This window comes from Rattus norvegicus, chromosome 3, assembly GCF_036323735.1.
Source record: "Rattus norvegicus strain BN/NHsdMcwi chromosome 3, GRCr8, whole genome shotgun sequence".
Lineage (NCBI taxonomy): Eukaryota > Metazoa > Chordata > Mammalia > Rodentia > Muridae > Rattus > Rattus norvegicus.
Window position 1 is genome coordinate 89,841,092 of NC_086021.1, and position 20,296 is coordinate 89,861,387.

The 20,296-nt window shown below is 38.2% G+C and overlaps 1 protein-coding gene across 2 annotated transcripts in view; it reads right to left on the minus strand.

Moving 5' to 3' along the window:
• The window catches only part of Calcrl (calcitonin receptor like receptor), a 97,546-nt gene that overhangs the window by 6,021 nt on the left and 71,229 nt on the right, over positions 1 to 20,296 (minus strand). For both annotated transcript variants that reach the window (NM_012717.3, XM_006234439.5), the window contains 6 exons: positions 13,951 to 14,077; positions 11,060 to 11,213; positions 9,464 to 9,524; positions 9,317 to 9,383; positions 3,980 to 4,198; positions 3,216 to 3,257 (listed from right to left, as the gene is read on the minus strand). In NM_012717.3, coding sequence (NP_036849.2) covers positions 3,216 to 3,257; positions 3,980 to 4,198; positions 9,317 to 9,383; positions 9,464 to 9,524; positions 11,060 to 11,213; positions 13,951 to 14,077 — 670 coding nt within the window. The remainder of the gene's footprint in view (positions 1 to 3,215; positions 3,258 to 3,979; positions 4,199 to 9,316; positions 9,384 to 9,463; positions 9,525 to 11,059; positions 11,214 to 13,950; positions 14,078 to 20,296) is intronic.

Consider the following 20,296-nt stretch of genomic DNA (forward strand, 5'->3'; position numbering starts at 1 on the left):
TGCATTGGCCCTGTGGGGTCCCAGCAGGCCAATGACTTTACATGGTATGTTTAAGTAAATATTTAGATTTTAACAAGATATACTTTTGAACAATTATGCAATTCTTTTGGGTGGGAAGTATTTTATTCTGATGTTTACACATTTTTTCTCATCTATTATAAGTGCTAGACTAGTTAGAAATTGGAACTACATAGTTTCAAGTTGAATGGGAGTGGGATGTATCTTCCCATAAAATAGTCCAGACTAATGTTGAAAGATGTCAACAAGAAGATACCCATCTTGAGGCCCTTGGACTGATAGTTCTAAAAGAAAAGCTAACCAAATCCCAGAAATCAAAATAAGTATGAACTGATAGATGTTTGTCCTTGAAGAATCTATGATTATGATCACCAACTTATTTCTTCTTAGTGAATAAATCATCAGAAAAATAATGAAAAGACAATGTCCTGGAGTGTGGGCTATTATTTACCAAAGTTAAAGAAATAAAATAAAATGAACCTAATTAAAGACCCATGGGCTTTGCAAACTTGTGTGATAAGAATTTCATTTTTAACTTCTTTCTCTAATATAAGATCATACTTAATTAACGGAGTATTAAATCAGACATTCAATACATTTAAATGGGACAAATGAAAAGTGTGGGTATTATTAAAGATATGAATATGGTTATATTGGTTTATGCAGGCAGCTAAATCAAATGTTTAGCACAGTATGTGCTCATTAAAATGTGACAAGGGTCAATAATAATACTCCTTAATCGAAATCAATTTTTAACAGTGTGATATAATCTATAAACTAAGTATAAAGACAAACAGCTTCTTTTACAGAATATGAGTTAAGGCTTCTCAACATTTTTTTTGGTTTAGTTGATAAAAATACTTACAATGCATGTTGTTACATATGCCCTTCTGATGACCATAGCTCTTCCTTAGGTTACCACTGCATATTTTTATTTGAGCGGAATTGGGTTGAGGTGAAAGTGTGTGTGAGCCTCCACAGTTAACTAGCAAGAAACGCTAAGAGGAGAGAGATGTTTGCTAAAATTCAGCAGGGTCAAATGCAAGTGCAGATACCAGGCAAAAGCAAGTCACTTGACCTAACATGAAGGGCAAGAAGGAAACTAAAACCAAGCAGATTTTAACAACAACAACAACCAAAAAAAATGACATAGTTGGAACCACACAAATTGAATCTGGCAGCTATTTCTTTGTGTTACAAGGGTGGGAAAAAACCAAGAGGCAAAGAAACAGAAAAGGACAGATTACAGCATTTCTTAAGACTTGGGCTGAGTCATGCTCAAACGGCTGGTCTCCCAAGCAGAAGGGAAAGGGAAAGATATTAAAGATGTTGTGATGAACTGAGTATTTGGCAACAACCGAGTTCAAAGGTTTTCTTGTTATTAAAATTTCCCAATGCCAAAAATTTTCTCAATTTAAGGCATGGCAGAAGAACAAGGTACTGTGTCTCTTTTGTTTATCCAGATAAAGGACAACAGAAGTGGAAGGCATTAACTTCAAGACTCCCTGGATACTGCTTCTGAAGGAAAGTGCCAATTTGAAATTTAGCTTGCAGTGTGATTAATGTTCCCATTTCTACATTGTTTGTCATTAAAACAATGAGCCTATTTGTACAGCATAGCCATGAGGCTATACCACACTCTGGATGTGGTGAAGTCGGGGCATTGTCTGAAAATCTTACATTCACCTTTTCAGCATGAGTGTAAATAATTTGCTTTTATTTCCCTTTTATAAGGCAAATGCACTTTCCTTGGTTCCAAGTCTTTCCTAAAATATAAGTGCTAGGAAAAAAGAAGTCTCTCCAGCGTTTTAAAGGTCCTACTATGCTCGTTCCCCATCCCCTCCTGCCCTACTCCACCTACTGCGACACCTAGTTTAGTTGTGACTATGACTTAAATATTGAAAAAACACACTAATCTGCTTCTGTAGATAAGGAGGCTTCTCCCATATTTCATGCATGCTCTTTGACAAGTGTTCATTTCACTCATCAATATTTAATTCTCATAGCCAACATTAGCAACATATAAGATTGCCTAAGTCAGTGCATACGTAATAAAGGCTGCATGAGTTTCCCTGACAAGACAAATGAGTTTTCTGTCCCCTCTCATTTCATTCTCTGTCTACAAGTGCTACCAACTCAGGGAACATAGTCACTCTCATGTATAATGTAGAATCGCAGGGATACCAATTAAATTACAACTCCGTAGTTTCATTTAACTGTGCACTCTTCTATCCCACTGTTATACAGTGTTATCGATAAATGTAACGGAATAGTTATAGGTTCAATTACTTATACTTTAATTTTTACTTTAAACAAATTGCTTACTTACAAAGAGAAAAAAGTAGGATTTACTTAGACTAGAAAAAAATAATTTGTAGTTTCTTTTGAGACATATGTAATTTCCAGTAATTTATTTTATAGGAAATATCCACATGAAGTACGTGTTCCCTATCTGAGGCTTCCTGATGAGTTTCTCGGTTACGCAGGGTCCATTTCTCACTGAGTTGCTGTCTAGCTAGATTCCTGTGCTGTGCTCAACTGTGTTAGCACGCTCTAGATGAAAACTGGGCAAGCAGATCAGGAACAAATCAAAAGTAAAGTCGGTGATACCCAAACAGCTGAGCAGTAACAATATCCATATGGCTAGATGTATGCACCCAGTTAGATTACCGAAGCCCTCGGGCAGGAACCGAGAAAGTTCGACTAGCACATCTCCATACCGCTTGCTGCACCATTCTAGTCTACGGTCCCTAACTTGCTGTTTTACTTTAGTTTGGTTTTGTATCTATAATAAAACCTTTCGATAGTGTATATAGTTGAGCCTATTGAACAAGAGAACGGAGGAAACGAATAGATTCTGTTTTCTTGTGACAGTACATGGTCTATGAAGTTAAATATTGCCCAGCAGTGTTCCCAGAGCAACATCCAGACTTCAAACTTTCTAATGGTAGGTCAAGGGGCTAGCTGAATGGTCACTATTCATTGGGATATTTTGAAGTAAGACTAACTTGATTCTCTAGCATTCAATTCTAACATTGCCCACATTTTTTAGATGATATTTGTGCCTAAAAAGTAATTTTATGTAACTTTTTCTGTGGTAAAACAACTATTTTAAGTTGTTTTGGGGGGAGTTTATAACCTCATCTTCTTTTAAAAGGAAAGTGTATTTAAAAAAGTAGTAAAATCAATAAACATACCTCTCCGTTAAAGAAGCAGAAAATTGTAGACACCAAAAGACCCTGTTAAAAAAAAATAAAGCTATCTGGAGTCTACTTTTTATTATATTCCTTATTATTTAAAACAATTTTTAATTCAAATATTTTTATCATATTCTTTCCCTCCCAAGTCCTTCCAGATCATTTCTCCCTCCCTATCCACCCAACTTTAAGTTCTTTCTCAAAAAACAAAATCCCAACACAACAACAACAACACACCAAAACAAGAAAACAAAATAAAATCATGCCCAAAAAGAAAAACGAAAACCCAACAAACTGTAACCAAATAAAACCACACATACACATACATACACATGCACATACACATGCACTATGGAGTCCATTAAACATTAGTCAACTATTTCTGAACATAACGCCTGTCCTGAAGTGGTTCATGTAGTGTCACATCATTAAAGAAAACTGATTTTCCCTCTCCCAGCAGGTATCATTTGACAGTTCAGTTGTTAACCTTTACCCTAGTGGCTAGGTTTTCATTCATTCATTCATTCATTCATTCATTCATATAAAATATAAGATAAACAAAAATGATCACATTAAAGTTGGGCAAGACAAACCAACAGAAGGAAAAGAGCCCAAGAGAAAGCACAAGAATCAAAAAGGCTTATAATCCCACAGGTTTATATACCACAAACACACTCTTACACAGTCAAGAGTGAAACCAAGCCTACATGTGAACTCAATACAAAACTCGTCAAGCTGCCCCCTTGAATGCAGGGACGCCTTACCTGATAGTGCATGAGAATGTGCATGACATAGTCATACACCTCCTCAGCAACCTTTCCTTCAGGCCGCCATGGAAAAAGCACAAATTCAATGCCAAGTAGTGGTACCAAGATGAGAGTGGCTCTTACAGCTTTCATGTAGAGATTGGATTCTGCTTGGTGTGTAACTTTCAACTTGGTGATGAGAACACGTACAATATTTAATAGGAAAAAGAGATTTACCTAAAAAAGAAAATAAAAGTTCATCTAAAAGTCTGTTTGTGTTTAGTATTAAGAAGCCTATGAGAGCCGGACAGTGATAGGACAAGTCTTTAGTTGTATCACTTCAGGAAGCAGAGGCAGGTGGATCTCTGTGAATTTGAGGCCAGTCTGGTCTATTGAGTGAGTTCCAAGACAGTCAAGGCAGCACAGAGAAACACTGTCTCAAAAACATAGATAGATAGATAGATAGATAGATAGATAGATAGATAGATAGATAGATAGATAGATGGATGGATGGATGGATGGATGGATGGATGGATGGATGGATGGATGGATGGATGGATGGATAGATAGATAGATAGATAGATAGATAGATAGATAGATAGATAGATAGATAGATAGACAAATAAACAAATGTTTTTTTAAAAGAAACCTATTAAAACTCCATATTATAAAACTTAGACTATTTCATGTACAAGAACTAAAGGCACATTTTTGTAAGACATTAATTAGTGTGTATTTATAAAGTAATGCTATTCCATTTACAGGCACATAAATTTTAGTAAAATTAACTTTTAGAAAAATAAGATTATGTTAAAGTTATTATGGAACATAGGAAATATTTGTCATTTTAAGCTCATTTTCTATATAATATTTAAGATTTGTCTATTATCCCAATTCAAGGTCATAAATACTTCTAGCGAAAAGGAATTATTCTTAGGAAATGCTATTTTTTAAATATTTTCATTACTCTGTGTGTGTGTGTGTGTGTGTGTGTGTGTGTGTGTGTGTGTGTGTGTGTATACCAATGGAGGCCAGAGGAAGATATCAGATACGTAGAGCTAGACTTAGAGGTAGTCGTGGTCTGCCTAACATGCAACCTGAACTGAACTCTGGTCCTCTGGAAAAGTAGCAAGTGTTCTAAACTGCTAAGCCATGTCTCCAGCCTCAACGAATGTTAATATTTTAAAAAAATCCCCTCTTCATCAGTGGCTATACAATGTACTCTACAAGAGTATGTTGTGCCAAAATAACTATTTTTATATATTTGTTTTGTCTTCCTTTTGTAATAATCTTAATAAAATCTTTGTGTATGAACATTTCTCATAGCAAGTACCTGAAATAGTACTGTTATTTCTCTTTATGCTTATGGATAAAGAGCTTATGCAATCAGCCAGCTGATATTCAAACCAGACTATACCAGAGAAAGAATCTTTGGCTTCCCATAACAACTTCTATAAATAACTCCCTGTAATTATCATTTACTATTTATTGTGCCGTAGCAACTTTGCCCAAGAGATAACATTGCCTTTGAAGGGTTTCACAGAACTCTGAAAATGGAATTTGACTCAGCAACTAAGAATCTGTCTTATGAATGTATTAATTTCAATTCGTCTATACCCTACGATCCCTTTCATCCACTTTCTTTTTCTTCAAACTCTATTTTCTCTCCTTTTATATTGACTACTTCAGGTTTTGTCCCCTGTTCCTGTGATAATATACTCTAACAAAGTAATGTGTTTATTTTAGCACATAGCTCAAGGGATCGTCTGTATGAAGAGGGCATCGAGGTAGCAGGAATCTGAAACAGTTGGCCTCATTCTATATTCAGTTGGGAATCAGCAGCATGGAATGCTCATTAGTGCTCAGCTTACTGACTCCTTTTGTGGGGCGGTGTCCAGGATTACCTGGCTGTGAGATGGTCTTGTCCATGATTAAATTGTATCTTCCCAAATCCATTACGGTAATTAAGAGAAATCACCTACAAGCATGCCCAGAGGCCTTCCAGGTGATTCTAGACCCTGACAAGATGACAGCTAACACTGATCACTCTATTGACCTAAATTCAAACTAAATTTGGCCCATTTCCTATTGACAATTCTTCATTTTGTCCAGAAATGTCATATTGGGTGAACTGGTGATTTCTTTCCTTTTTTCTCTGACCCTTGGCTTCTATAACATCTCTTCTTTGTTGAATAACCTAATTATAAAATTTTAAACAACAAACGTCTATACACTTTAATAAGTTCAAATAAGGGAAATCCATCTCTCATCAAGGCAAAAAAAAATGAACAAATAACATATTTATTCATTTTTAACATGTGTCATGAAAATAAGTAAGCATAAAATTATTCCACTGCTAAGAGAATTCAGTGAAACACAAGCTGTAAACATGCATAGCTAGCCAGACTCCTGATGGGAACACATTCACGAAAAGAACCCATCGACAGACACTGGAATGTCATGAAGACAGACACAGAGAAAGCCATTTGACAGGTGGGCCGTGAACACTGACACAAGCCAGCATGCCGGCTCTATTTCTAACCCTCTAAATAGAGTTCCCGCTAACATATAGATGGAGGTTTTTTTAAATAAATAAAAATTACTACCACTTCATGGGAAAGTTGGATAATGACTTTTTATACACTTATGAATGATCTTTTATCAATTTATAAGTTATAGATATGAACTATATTACAAAGTATTTAAAAATCCAAATATACTAAAAAACACTAATTAATAAGCTGTAGAAATGTGGCAGCTTAGATCTGTCTTCCATGAAGGAACAGTTAAATACAAAGCCATTCATTAGAGCCATCATTCTGGCTTAAAATATGAAACTAGAACTGAAGAGGAAGCTGATGTTTATGCAAGCTTCTCTCTATATATAGCCGGGGCAGGGTGGACTGGAATCCATGCTCTACACAATTTCCCACATCAGTATTATTTTAGGCAAAAGTAAAAGAACTTTAAATTTCAGATGAACCCCATCTGAATTTCCTCTGACTTAAAACAGACCTGATTAATAGATTCCTGATTTCTTTTTAACTTATGGGTTTGGCAATTTTGTAACATGACTACATTATTCCCCGACTCTCCCCCTCCCTGCAACTTCTCTCAGGTAAACCCCATCCCCAAACCCTCCCAAATTTATGCCCTCTTTTTATTTAATTATTACTGTTATATGTATGCATATATTTAGGCACACGTATAAATATCTAAATACACCAACTTAGTCCATTTACTGTTGCTCGTGTGTGTGTGTGTGTCTGTGTGTGTGTCTGTCTGTGTGTGTCTATGTGTGTGTATGTGTGTCTGTGTGTGTGTGTCTATGTGTGTGTGTCTGTGTGTGTGTGTCTGTGTGTGTGTGTGTGTGTGTGTGTGTGTGTGTGTGTGTGTGTGGTGTTCAACCCTGGGAAACATGAAGAGTCACAGAGAAGCAATGCCTGCTGACAAGCCTCTTTTGACTATGACAGCCATGATGTTCGCTAGCTGTTGGATACCACAAGACATATTCATATCACCATAGCGTCCAGAGTCATAGAAGGAAGCAGAACAAGACAGTACGGATGCTACAGGGACCCTATCAGAAGACTTTCACAGTAACTCCTTACCTAAGCCCTCAAGTGACCAAACATTTCCTAGGTCTCAAATTAAGGGCATCTTCTTTCCTAAACTGTAATAGCGCTGTCCTTGATTTTTTTTTAGTGTCTTTTCCTAAATTTGAATTAAGAGACTAAGAACCCAAAAGAGGAATTACAAATTTTCTGATAACACAACCACATTCAAAGCTGCCCAGTTGCTACACTCATATTAAATGGTGAATGTTGTCGTTACAGAATACATAAGCGACATTTCTCTCAGCAGTATGCGAAAGTGCTGTGTTTGCACCATTGCCTTCTAGGAGAGTGGGGTGTGAAGGAGGACGTGGGAAAGAATGGATTTTGCCAGCTGCAAAATGCCACTCTTAGTGTGATTGCCTTAGGATAGCTCACGCTGCGTGGGAGACAGGCTAATTTGTAGTAATTTATTGCTCATTGAAGTAACATAAAAAATGCATTAAAAGTGACTTTTGTTGCCTTCTAATAAAAAGGACAAGAGATAAGATTGGCCAGGCAGCTTAGGGGCAAGGACCCCAATATGCACAATTACATTCTCATCCTCAGCCAGAAGCAGGAAATGTTTCTTAATTCTTTCTAAAAGACCACCACAGACTATATGTAATTCTGTGACCCAAAATCCAGTCCAGACACTAATTCCTTCTGATGAACAGCTTTGAAATTGCATGTCTAGATTTTCATTGTGAAAATGGGTTGTATTGATTCCTCAAGTTCAGCCTATGTCCTAAATGATTTTAGGGATTCAATTTAGAAATAGTGTGGTCTTGGAGGCCACTGAGGCTGGGGACTAGGGCTCTCTTAAGTCTTATTAAGAAGAGCTATTTCCTCTCCAGGACAGAAGAATTCTCTCTCTCTCTCTCTCTCTCTCTCTCTCTCTCTCTCTCTCTCTCTCTCTCTGCACGGAGACATGACATTACAAGCCAGTCTACCTGGATCTGTCAGTCCCCTGGGCACATAGCACCCCTTGAGAAAACGGTTTCATCTTAAGCCATGCTAAGGAGGAGGGAGGAATAATTAACCCCTTGATAAGATAATCTACTGATTGCTTTCAAACACCCTCCCCTCCCTCGTGCAGACACTTGCAGAGAGCTTCCTTATGTAAGATGAGGAGAATGCCTGCCTTTCTGAGTTATTCAGAGGACTGTAAATTTTCCTGTTTGTGCTTTCTATTTCTTTTTTGAAACAAAGTTGTTTCTTCATTGGTCCATTACTCTTGCACAGGTGTGCTGTAGTTTATTAATAAAACAATCCTGTGTTCTACTCCTCAAGCAGAAGGCGGCACCCATGGTATCGCCACTCATACTCTAACACTCTGACATTTACTGTATTTGGCTAGCAAGCAGAGCTAAGAAATCAGAGACAGGAAGGCAGAAAAGTCTGAGTATTTGTTTCTTCTGCTGCTGCTTCTTCCCTGCCTGGCTGTGGTTTAAGCACCGTTTTCCACTAGCCAAAGCCAGAGGACTTGCTGCATTACTCTTAGCATTTGTCTAATTCTGTTAAAACCGTTTTGACCTCACTTCAAGTTCAGCTGCAAAAGCAGCTTCCCACACTTGGTCCCTGGTGCTTTGCCAACACTTGCAAATTAGCCATTTACCTTCCCAGTGCTCACATCGCAGCTATAACACCTTCATGGAACCTTATTCAGTTAAGCAGCAGCACCAACTCTGAGTAAGAAGGCTGGAGAGGAGAGTCAGGATATAGGAGCAACAGTGAGAAACTGAGACTTCGAGTTACATACCAGTAAAGCAGCACAAATGGGACCATGGATGATGTAGAGGAGATGAGTGTCTGAGCTGATCCAGCAGCTAGGGGATAAAGTGAAGACATTTGAAAGAGTTTCGTTTCACTTAGTTCTAATAAAATGCACAAATGGAAAAGGCCTTACTTGTCATTGTAATACAAGCTTCTGGCGATGGCATGGATGCAGGCAGGAAGCAGAGGAAACCCTACAAATAAAGCAAAACCAGACGAATCCTTATTGATGAGGATTTTCAAAGAAGTCACGGACACGAACTTCAGAGACACCTTAGTAGCAAAAAAAAGTAATCATACCTCTCTGTAATTGCATAGGTATACTCAAGAGGTAAGCGTGACAAACCATCCAGTTTGAATGTCACATGTCATTTTAAATCAGTGAGTTCCAGAGATTAACACATTCTATGCTGCCTAAGTCACAATCCTTAGCAGAATTTTTGTATTCATATAATTTCTGAGGGATGAAATTGGCTAATATTTCATGTCAAATGTTGGGAAGTATTGAGACAGATGGTTATTTCTATGGTTAAAAGACAGATTCACGGTAAGCCATTTTCTGAAGAAAAGGGGGGTGGAATATGTTCCTTATACCAGGATTTCTGGGTGTGTTGAGGCTTCTAAATAAGATATTAAAAAAGCTGAAGTGAAGAAATGTTTTATAGAGACAATAGGAATGCACTGACAATTTGGTATAGCTCTTAAATCTACCTCAATATCTACAGCTTCATTTGATAGATAATAAAGAAATAAAATTTCTGTTTTATCTCTGGAAGTTAGTTCTATTAAATTCATTTATTGTGTATCATGTTCACACACACACACACACACACACACACACACACACACACACACACACACACCATTCCAATGGCTTTAAGAAACAGAGTACGTTTCATAGCTTGTTTTGTGAGTTACACAATGCCAAGACAGTATGTGAAAGAAATAGATCTTTTGCATACTCTTATTCAAACATTGACACCCCAAATTTTGACCACAAGATGACAGTTTAAGATAATCTCAACAGAGCTGGATATGACAACACAGGTCTCCAATTCCAGTGCTCTGGAGGGAGATGCAGACGAATCTCTGTGATTTCAAACCTTTCTGATCTACATAGCAAGTGCTAAGCCAAAAAGATCCTGTCTCAAAAGCAAAGAAGAAAAGAAGGAGGAGAGAGAAAGAGTGAGACGGGGGAGGGGTAGGCAGGGGGGATCTCAGAGGTTGTTTTGGTGGAACTGCAAAGCTATTTAGCCCATGTCTTCATTTTTACACATGGAAAGAGAGGGCATTCTGAAGAGTGCAGAAACTAGATCCTTAATTTGTAAGTTTAATTCTATTTCTCTAACCCCTATGCATTCAGCTAGAATGAGCTTGTCATTGACATGTCAAGATATAAAAAACACTATCAAGGGGAAGCCCTTGGTCCTGCCAAGACTGAACACCCAGTGAACATGATTGTTGCGGGGAGGGCGGTAATGGGGGGAGGATGGGGGGATGTTGGCCCGGAAACCAGGAAGGGGAATAACAATCGAAATGTAAATAAGAAATACTCAAGTTAATAAAGATGAAAAAACCACTATCACATTATTAATCAAAATGACACTAGAGAAACTGTGAGCTTGTCTTATAGCAACAAGGAAAGAATGATTGGTAATAAGTCACGTGACCTCAATGCAAAAAGTCTTCGTAATCAGATCAATAAGCAGGTAATGACAGTGGCACCTACCCCAGCCAAGAAAATAATACCACATCAAGTGCTGCTTCTCTGCAAACACAGCCACCACAATGAGTGTGTGCAGGTAAATGCCTTCACAGAGCATCCAAAAGTAGTTACAGCCCATCAGGTAAAGATGAATGAACTGGGACACCTTGCAGCTCACCTGTGAGGGGACAGCAGTGGTTTCTTAGTTTATGAACTCCTCATGTGAAGCAAGTCATACAATTTATTTCAGAAACCATGGGATTTTTCTGTCTCACACACAAAAAAATGTGCTAGACACTAGGGAGTCTGGGTTATGCAGTGCTCTTTTGAACACCCATTCCAGAATGGTTTTGACGTTATTAACTATGTGCTGTCTCGGTTCATGAGAAACATCTGATATTCCAAACAGTTCCAAACAGAAGAATCTCCCTCTGCTTACTGGTTATCTGTTTTGCTAATGAGTTCAAGTCATTATTCACATTTATTTATACTCAATATAAACAGTGGACACATACACCATGGTACATCTGCTCTGATTCTGGTTGTTTTCTGTCAGAAAAACTTTGATAGTCTTATCAGCACTTAATTAAAAACGTGTAAATCCATAGTAAGCTTTGTATCCTTCACCCCACAAACATAAATACATAAAACTTACCAAGTCATTCTCTAATTAAACTACATATTGCCTAAATGTAAAATATGAAATTTTCATATCAGAATAAAGAAAAAGCTTCCTCTTTTTCTAGGATTCCCACTTTCTCTTCTTTTTAGGGAAAAGAAAGACATCCAAATAGCAAATAAAGAAAACACAAAGAAGCTGAGAAATACTGATTCTTTCCTTATTAAAGTTAATAAATGTGTGGCAGTGTGGTACAGTCTTTAATTTCCAACCTGAAATTCAATAAATATTTAGTGTTATTGTGATTTTTTGGAATTAATGTTACAGCAGAAACCTAGACCACTTGAAAATAAGTTTAGAGTTATCATAGACTAGGATGAATAACATTTGCATAAATGTCATTCTAAAGTGCTTGAACTATTATCATTTATAGATATTTTTATCCAGTTCTTGAATATTTCTGTGAGGGAGGCATTAGAAATGGTCACACACACTGTATAGATTAAAAAAAAAAACAGTAGCAGAAGCTGAGAAGCGGGGGGGTGGGGTGCACACCTCTAATTTCAGCACTCGGAGGGCAGAGGCAGGTGGATCTCTGTGAGTCCCAGGACAGCCAAGGCTACACAAAGAAACCCTGCCTCACAAAAACAAAAGAACAAAAAAGCAAAAACAAAACATCCTAAATGTATAATAACGCCTTCCTAAATGATATTTGTCACATGATTTCTTCATTTAATGTGTGAAGCATGCATTTGCTAAATTTTAAATAATTCAGCATCGTGTGTTTTACAATATTCAAGTATCTCAAAGCTAAAATAGTTTGAACTACATATATTTGAGTATACTTATGAAGAACTTAACCCTCCATATTTATATAGATATTACATTCTTATCTAATTCGATTCTGGTATTACTTTAAAATTAATATAAACTATTGTGAGGAAAACCATTTTGTACATACTACGGAAAAAATATTTCTGTGGAGGGCACTAGAAACCCTTGCTGTGGTACAAAACAGAGTCTCCTAGAAAGACCTCATTCTTAAATGGCAGAAAGTCAGCCAGTGTTTTATACTGCTAATTATATTCTGGTCTGTTTCCTCCCCTGGTGACTTTAGAGAGGAACACAAGCAAGATCAAACCACCAGGAAGCATGTGTGCAAACAATGGGAGAAACCTTAGAACTCTGTAAATTACCCTGAAAATGCACATAAAGGACATACACACGTGTTATTTATTGGCCCATTGGTGGAAATCCCTTCCTTCTCTGATTTCAGTAACTAGATAACATAATCCAGAAAACACCACTTGATGTGCTTAAGAGCACACACACACACACATACACACACACACACCACACACACACACACCACACACATACACACACACACACCACACACACATACACACACTCACACCATACCTTACCACACACAGGTCACACACACATACACACACACCACACCACACACACCACACACACCACACACACCACACACACAAACACACACATACACACACCACACCACACCACACACACACACACACACCACACCATACCACACACAGGGCTCACACACACACACACACACACACACACACCACACCACACACAGGTCACATACACCACACCACACACACATCCACATCCAAAACTGGAGGTTTTGCCACAATGTCAAAGTAGGTGATTCTAAAAGTGTGACGATTTCTGCTGTATATACATATACTTGAATCCAGGTATAGTTTGCATGCATGTTTAGATAGTGGACAATTTATGTCATATAAATTTTAGCATATATTTTTAAACTATGGCTTACAGGAAGAAGAATTTATCAGTGCTTATTGAAACCATGATTGATGGAATGTGTTAACATTTTATGTTAATGGAGTTTAACACTACTGTACAATCAAAGCATATAAATCCTTATCTTCCTGATTTTATTAATTTTTAATGTAAGCCTGATACCAAAACATTATTTAAATCTCCCATTACATATATTGTTTTCTTTCACTTATGTACTCAGATGCACATATAACTTTGGACTGAACAAACATCGTGTAGTGTATATGTCTTAGGGGCCACCACCATCAGGAATCCATAGCCATGATGTGAACTGAAGCATTGGAACTACTGAAGGACATTTACCCTCCTAGACTGCAATATAGCTAAGATATGGGAAACTGCAGAGTTTACATGTACATGTATTTAATGGCACACATATTCCATATCAAAAACCACCCCCCAAACCCATGTCTCTTCCCGCTAACCCTAAAAGGGACAACCATGTTTTACTTACAGGATTTGTGGCCACTAAGGCCTGGTTATTGGCCACTGCCGTGAGGTGAATGATTGTCACAATCGAATTACAAACAAATGAAAAGAACAGGTTTTTATGCAATGTAATCCGTTGGCAACTTAGGCTCCTACAAGGCAAAAGAAATACAATGTGTTGATATTATAAAAGTGTTTCTACATTTTAATTAAATGTAATTGCAAATGAAGTGCACTTTCAATTCATAGCAGTTGCTCTAACTTTGGGAAAATTATTTTGTTTATCCATAATTTTCTCTTGATAAAAATTTTAACTGGGGAAAAGCCCAGATGGAGATGAGTTTCTTTCATAAAGATGTGTGGGTTGGGGATGGGGAACTTGCCTGTGCAAACCTCTGCATTAATTTCTCTTTAATTCTGAACACAGTATTTGATTTATTCTGCAAAAGGCAGTTGAGATTCGGTGAAGTTATATAATCAAAAAACAAGCAAATGTCAAACTTGAATACTTCAGCTTACCTGAGACGCCCACACAGGTAAAGAGCCCCTAACTACACTGCACAGTCTGCATTGCCCAAACAGTCAAGACTATTTCGCTGAGCTGGCATAACTACACTTATATCGACCAGTCACGGGAAATATATAATTACATTAGATGAGCTGCATTAATGAAGATTAGCAATCACTGAAGAGGGTTGATTTGGTTTTGTAGATTGTTTTTCTGGTCAGTCCAGATGTCCTCAAGATAGAAAAAGAAGCTGACCGTTTACCATTTATATAAAACGAAGAACTGGCCTTGGGGCTCATACACAGTAGACTTCAGGACAGGGGTCATTGCTGTTGAATGAATCAGCTTTTCAGATTTAATTCTCAGTCAATCTTGGATTTTTTTTTTTAGTACATAACTACTTTATCCACATTCAAGAGAACATCCCAGGGGTGCTGGAGCACCCTTATAGAAGCAGGGGGAGATAGCGGGTTTCTGGAGGGGAAACCAGAAATTTAAACAAACAAACAAAAAAAACAATAAAAGAAAAATGTAAAATAAATAAATAAATAAATAAAAAAGAGAACATCCCAGCACATTTTCGTTCCTGAAGGAATGGAACACAGTTTTATTTGGGAGGGAAAAATGACAAAATGAAACCTACTGGAGGCCAACTGCTGACTGGCAATGTTGAACACTTGGGTAGAAATGCATGATACATCACTGCACTGCAGAAAATAAAACCTCGTGTGCACTCTAGTAAAACTAACCCAGACAAGTCTTTCTAGAGAAACCATCCTACACAATGCCAAGATTTCTACTCTGAAAAGTTATTAAAGTCCAATTTTCACTTCCCTTTACCTTAAAAAAAAAAAGAGTATGTTGAAATTTAGAATGGGGAAATCAATGTTTTCCTTGTTTACAACACAATCCGGACTATTTTTCTTCTGAAATGTCTATAGCTTTGTGATTCTATATATAGCTCCACTTTTTTAAAAAATGAGGAAGTCAGTGCAACCCAAACTCGTGATTATCAGTCGCCAGTGTGTGCTTAGTGCTCCTAGTGAAGATTTAGAAAAGTTTAATGGATGTGATAGTTCTTAAAATAACCATTGGATGTAGTTGAGTCATTTAATAGCAGGTGTTTGCAGCCATCTGCAATCCATCAAAATAGAATTACAACTCCGGGTTTCACACTTCAGTCAGTGAACTTGACTTGATTTCACAGGGCATGAAAGGAATGAGAGGAAGGCTCGGGTAAAGTCTGACCTATTGATGATATTCCACAGAAAAATGGGGATTTTAGACCATTTTGAAGACTAGCATGATTCTTCTAATTTAAAGCAATTCAACATTGTAAGATGGGTCTATGTTCAATAAAATGACATAGCAGTAACCCAATTTTGATTATTAACGATGAAGATTATTAACAATAAATAGAACAGGCCTACTTAAGGATTTTCTTTCTTACAGTAACTAATATTATTGTAATTTCGAGTATCAACCTACCAGCTCAAGCCACAGCCTTCTGCTTCAGCGATCCTGACATTCGGCTGAGCTGTCAGAACCGTTACAATCAAGAAGATCACTGTCCAGTCAGTTCACTGTACTCTGTTAAAACATACCCAAGTGCCTGACACTTTGGCCTATTGCCTTAGTTCCTTTCATTTCTGCCTGTAGGCACTGCACAATTAAACAAGTGCACAGATGCTGCGATACAACTTCTACCAATCTTGGGAGAAAAAACACAGATGTACACAGTGATTCACGTCGTTTCCTTCCAACCGTAGTCACTAACACACGCAAGTGGATTGGCGCAGACAAAAGTCAACTCGTAAGTGAAATTCTTAAATATAATCATTAAGCAAATGGATGATGTGCTTAAAGAAACACACCAAATTTTTGAGATCTATACATATAAAATATGTCCTAAGGGGCTACGGAAAAACCACAGAATAGAAAATGTGGTTGGAGAGTCTGGATTGTTTCCACTTCATATTCTTCTCTGATAACTATTTCAGAAAATCATTTCGAGATGCAGTTTTGGTAAGCAGAATTATACAGGCGATGGGCACAAGTGTGCCAATAATAGCGTTCTAGCATGTGCGGTTTCAGCTGTCTATTGGAACAACTTTAACAGGTAGCACCAATTCAGCATGCATGGTTCAGATGGGGTTTCTAATAGAAGCATGCTCCAATAGAACATGCTTCCTTGGAGCATGCATTTGAGCAAGGTTCTAGCATCTAATCCTCAGATCCCTTATCTATAGTAGAAGAGGTCATCATATCAAGCCTTGAAGGCTACATGTGACAAACCATGACATGTTTAGTACAACCTTCAACCTCTGGGGAATACCTAGTGGTCCTATTTATTGTTTTTAGCATCACTAACACGTGATCAATTTTGATTACACAGTCAATAGTTTCTTATACATAAGTAGATGGCATCAAATTCTATCTCAGTAATAGAAAACTAGTTCACCCCAGTGAACGTGATTGTTGGGGGGAGGGTGGCAATGGGGGGAGGATGGGGAAGGGAACATCCATAAAGAAGGGGAGGGGGAGGGGTTAGAGGGATGTTGCCCCGGAAACCGGGAAAGGGAATAACACTCGAAATGTAAATAAGAAATATTCAAGTTAATAAAAAAAATTAAAAAAGAAGAAAAGAAAATTAGTTCAATAGCACAACCGTTTGTGTCTGGTTAGTTTCGATTGATGCAATGAAACTCCATGACCAAAATGCAAGCTGGGGAAGAAAGGGTTTTATTCAGTTCACACTTACGCATCGCTGTTTATCACCAAAGTCAGGACAGGAGCTCAAGCATGGAAGGAACCTGGGGGCAGGAGCTGACGCAGAGGTACTAGAGGAACACTGCCTTCTGGTTCGCTTTCCATGGCTTGCTCAGCCTGCACTCTTATAGAACCCAGGGCCACCAGCCCAGGGACAGCACCAGTCACAGTGGGCTGGACCCTCCTCCAGTTGATCACTAAATTTTAGAATGCCCTGCAGCTGGATCTTCCGGAGGCACCCTCTCAATTGAGACTCCTTCCTCTCTGATGACGCTAGCTTGCATCAAAATGTATGTAACTCAATTAAAGAATTCAAAACCTATCACGTCTTTTGCTACAATCACAGGAATTTAACACTCAGAAGCTAATTTCAATGTGGCAAAATGTCAATTGACCAAACAGCCTAAATTACTTTCCCAGGGAATTCCATCCTGTCTGTACGAATCTCCAAACCACGGTGCACACAGCCACGGTAATCCAGTTCTACTGCTGCACCTTCAAAATTTGGCAGATAATGTGGCCAAGGACCTTAATTTTCCATTTGGGTTTGTTGTATGAAAAGAAAAATGTAACCTACTTTTCTCAGTATTAATAATGAGCAGCATAAAGTAAAGAAAGATGAGGCACAGTGGTACAACTGTAGCCTTACCTACAGACCATTGTTTTCTTGTTTCAATTTATCTAATTACTGACGGCTCAGATCACTTCCCTTTAAACCATTGGTCATGTATTTGAAAGGACAACTCATGCCAATCTGAGCATTAGCAGAGATTATAGAAAACAAAGAATACATTAAAGGGATAGACTATATTTGATCATTTATCTATTGAATTGATTTATGCTGATTAGAATATTTGTGGTTTTGGTGTGTGTGGGCGTGTGTGTGTGTGTGGTGTGGTGTGTGTGTGGTGTGGTGTGTGTGTGGGTGTGTGTGTGTGGTGTGTGTGTGGTGTGTGTGTGGTGTGTGTGTGTGTGTGGTGTGTGTGTGTGGTGTGTGTGTGTGGTGTGTGTGTGTGGTGTGGTGTGTGTGTGTGTGTGGTGTGTGTGTGTGGTGTGTGTGTGGTGTGTGTGTGTGGTGTGGTGTGTGTGTGTGTGCGTGTGTGGTGTGTGTGTGTGTGTGTGTGGTGTCTGTGTGTGTGTGGTGTGGTGTGTGTGTGTGTGTGTGGTGTGGGTGTGTGGTGTGTGTGTGTGGTGTGTGTGTGTGGTGTGGTGTGTGTGTGGTGTGTGTGTGTGTGTGTGGTGTGTGTGTGTGTGTGCGTGTGTGGTGTGTGTGGTGTGGGTGTGTGGTGTGTGTGGGCGTGTGTGTGTGGTGTGTGTGTGTGTGTGTGTGTGTGTGTGTGTGTGTGTGGAGTAGACAATCTAATGAGGCTACTTGTGATCATCTAGATACATTGAAAGATGCCTGTCTATTTTCATAGAGTGCTTAATAAAATTCCCTATCCGGAGTTGGCCCTCTTCCATCATCCTCCTTTTCATGGGGACATCCTTGCCTATCAGGGCTGCCTCTTCAGCGCCACAGATGAGTTCTGGACTGCACAGACAGCAGGGCTTTCCTGTGGCTAGCTCGGATCTTCCTGTCTGTGAACTGTTATACAAGTTCTTCCCCTTGCCTGCTAATGGGCAAGAAACCATCGGGAGAGAAAACTGTTTTGTTGAATGTTTGTATTTCTTGCATTCCGGAGACAGGCAAAGACATTTTAGAGGCAAAATCAGTAATGATACAGTCACAATTTATTGAGTTTTTCATATATCCCAGGCATCTACACAAGCATACTAGAGTTATTATCTTAACAACCTCTCAGAATATCATTATCTTTTAATAAAATTGAAGAAAGTTATTCAAGGCCATCCATTTAGTAGATGACCTATTGAACCAGAAAGTTTGGAGGAAGCAATGAGTTTTATTTACTTTATATCCAATTAGTTACAATTTGTTGTTTATCTGCTGGCCCTAATATGTCATTTTTATCACAGTGGGAAGCAAACAGATACATGAACTGATGCCATTCTTAATATTTGTGCTAGAGCTCCCAGGGACTAAACCACTAACCGAAGAGTACACATGGACAGACCCATGGCTCCAGTTGCATATGTAGCAGAGGATGGCCTTGTTGGGCATCAACAGGAGGAGAGGCCCTTGCTCCTGTGAAGGCTCCCAGTGTAGGGGAATGCCAGGGTGGGGAGGTGGAAAGGAGTGGGTGAGTGGGGGAGCACCCTCATAGAAGCAGGAGGAGAGGGATGGGATAGGGAGTATACAGAGGGGAAACCGGGAAAGGGGATAACATTTGAAATGTAAATAAAGAAAATATCCAATGAAAGAATTAAGACCGTGGCCAAAATTAAATGGCATACTCAGTACTGATCCAACCAGGACACAATAGCAGGGACACAGATTTTAGGTAGAGAAGATATCCTTAGTTAAAGTCATGAAGTCCATGTTCTGAAGAGGAGAAGGAAGAGGAGGAGGAAAACCAGAGAATGACAGCATAAGGCAGCAATGCACCTTTGCGCAGGTGAAGAAAATTAAAAGATTAACTTGCAAAATATTTTTTTCATTCTGGAAGATTTTACTCAGTTGTTATTTTTATTTTTCTGCTTTCTAATAGAAAACTATACACACACACACACATATATATATAATATATATTTACTTTATTTTTCTAATTATCCTCATCTTCTTTAAGGTCTTAGTTTCTGACAACTGATTACGTCACCAGCAAGAGTATCAGTACAGTATCAGGTTTAGTGTTTCCTAACTTCTAAAATGATGGTACAATTCTAAGAAGGGTTTACTTTGAGTTCCTCATACATAGCCATATCCGTGTGCATGGATTAAGAAAATAAATTATTAAATGTGTTTGTTCCTCTTTAAAAAAAAGAAAAGAAATTATTAATGCCTGCAAGACTACAAGACCAGACTACAACATATATTCACCTCTGGAATAAAATTACTTTTATTATATGTTCTTGTTGAACCACAAAATTTCAATGCATTTAAATAACTGTATAGGTCTATGTGAAGCAATGGTTTGCCAGCTTAGTTAAAATAATTTTGTATCAGCCACCAAAACTAGACAATATTGATCAAGTCAAG